This window comes from Brassica oleracea, chromosome C9, assembly GCF_000695525.1.
Source record: "Brassica oleracea var. oleracea cultivar TO1000 chromosome C9, BOL, whole genome shotgun sequence".
NCBI classification, from domain to species: domain Eukaryota; kingdom Viridiplantae; phylum Streptophyta; class Magnoliopsida; order Brassicales; family Brassicaceae; genus Brassica; species Brassica oleracea.
Window position 1 is genome coordinate 40,366,271 of NC_027756.1, and position 1,654 is coordinate 40,367,924.

At 38.3% G+C, this 1,654-nt stretch overlaps 1 protein-coding gene across 4 annotated transcripts in view; it reads left to right on the forward strand.

The window, feature by feature from the left end:
* The first annotated feature begins 669 nt into the window (after positions 1 to 669).
* LOC106316311 overlaps positions 670 to 1,654 on the forward strand; it is a 6,369-nt gene continuing 5,384 nt past the window's right edge. The window contains exons 1-2 of one of the 4 annotated variants that reach the window (XR_001264792.1): positions 670 to 1,149; positions 1,276 to 1,432. Coding sequence is in view for 2 of the 4 variants with exons in the window: in XM_013754188.1 (XP_013609642.1) it covers positions 898 to 1,149 (252 nt within the window). In the remaining 2 variants the exon portion in view is untranslated. Of the gene's footprint in view, positions 1,150 to 1,275; positions 1,433 to 1,654 lie in introns of those variants that run through there. The other 3 variants (XM_013754188.1, XM_013754186.1, XR_001264791.1) reach the window with 3 other exon arrangements.

A 1,654-nucleotide genomic window follows, 5' to 3' on the forward strand; every position in this document is an offset into this window, starting at 1 on the left:
GTGTTATAAATCCATGATATGGATATGTGGATTGCCATTAACCATTAAGGAGGTTTACATCTGACCCGACTATCCGGTCCGTCTACACCCGTATCCGATCCGTCTACATCCGACCAAGACTAGTCAAGATGAAGACTCATTCAACCGGAGCATTTATGAGCTTTGACCAAGACTATATCTTTGTGGTCAATATGTAATAAATGTGTAGATACTCTCCTTGTTGTAAACCCTTATGAACGTCCACTATATATTGATAGTGAGAGCTAATGAGAAAGACACAACTTTCACAACAACACTTCTCTCATATTTCTAACAATATGTAGATTTTTAGGATTTTTTCTTTTTTAATAGTATTGATGGTTGTGACTAGTGGGCCAAGGGTGACGGACTCATAAAAATAAGATAGGAGTATCAGTAACTTAGCCATGAATATCGCGGTTTCCTAAACTGGTTTCTGCAGAAAAATAATGTGTGGGCCCTATTTTTTTTAAAAAAAACGGTCTCTAAAGTCGCGAAATAAAGATCGATCTTGGGGCAATTTTTGCAGTGTTTGCGGACCCCATTGACAGATGGCGTCCCGCAATTGGTTTATTTTTTTTTTAAGTACAAAAAAAAAAAAAATTAAGGACAGCATAATCCGGTTTACAGTTAATCATGCTCTTACAGATGTGTTGTTTTGTTCGCCCTAAAAGATCCGATATAAAGCTTGTGCCGTCGCTGTATCTCCGTTTCCTTCTGCTTTCTCTCTTTCTCAGGCGTTTCAATCTCCATAATAAACGAGGTCGGTGGTTTAGATATCTCTCTCTCGCTAAATCTCATCCGAGAGGTTTCCCGTTAAAGACCCAAGTTGGATTTGTTTTTTGTCCCAGTTTTGGTCCTATAAATAAGAAGAACGAGATGAGTAACAAAAAGGCGAGGAAGCTGTCAGAAACATGGGTGTTCTGGGACATCAACAGCTTTCCGGTTCCCAAAGATTGTGATGCTCGTCTTGTCTGTTCGTCAATAGAATCAGCCTTGAAGAAGGCAGGCCACTGTGTAGATGATCTCACCATCACTGCCATTGGCAACCTCAATCACACCTCACAACTGTACCCTGATGTACTTCCGGCCATATTTTCCACTGGAGTTCGTCTTTGTCACTTCCCCGCGGTTAATTTTCTCATCTCTGTCTCCTATAAATTAGTGTATAGATTCATATGCAGTTAATCTCTGTATTTCTAGTATTAATTATGTAAGTCAAATAACACGTTTTTCATAATGGACGGTGATGGACAGTGAAGTTGGACGGTGAAGGAGGTGATTTTGTCAATAATTATGGCTTTCACATGTCCAAACTTCTTCTATAAAAGGAGAGCTAAGCTGAAGAGGAAAGTATCCAAAAATCAAAATAACAGAGAGAAGTGAGGAAGAAGAAGAACTTGAGAGAGAGAAAAAAAAAAAATTCTTTTTTCTTACGGGTATTTGGGATCGGGTTGAGAGAAAATTATTTAGAGAGTTTGGGTATTTTCTCCTATTATAACGAGAAAATTATTAATCGATTTCTCCGTTATAATTGAGAGGTTGTAGCTCCTATTATTTTTCTCGTAATAAATTCTTCTACCTTATCTGTGGTTTTTACCCTTTGGGGTTTTCCACGTTAAATCTGGTGTTCCAT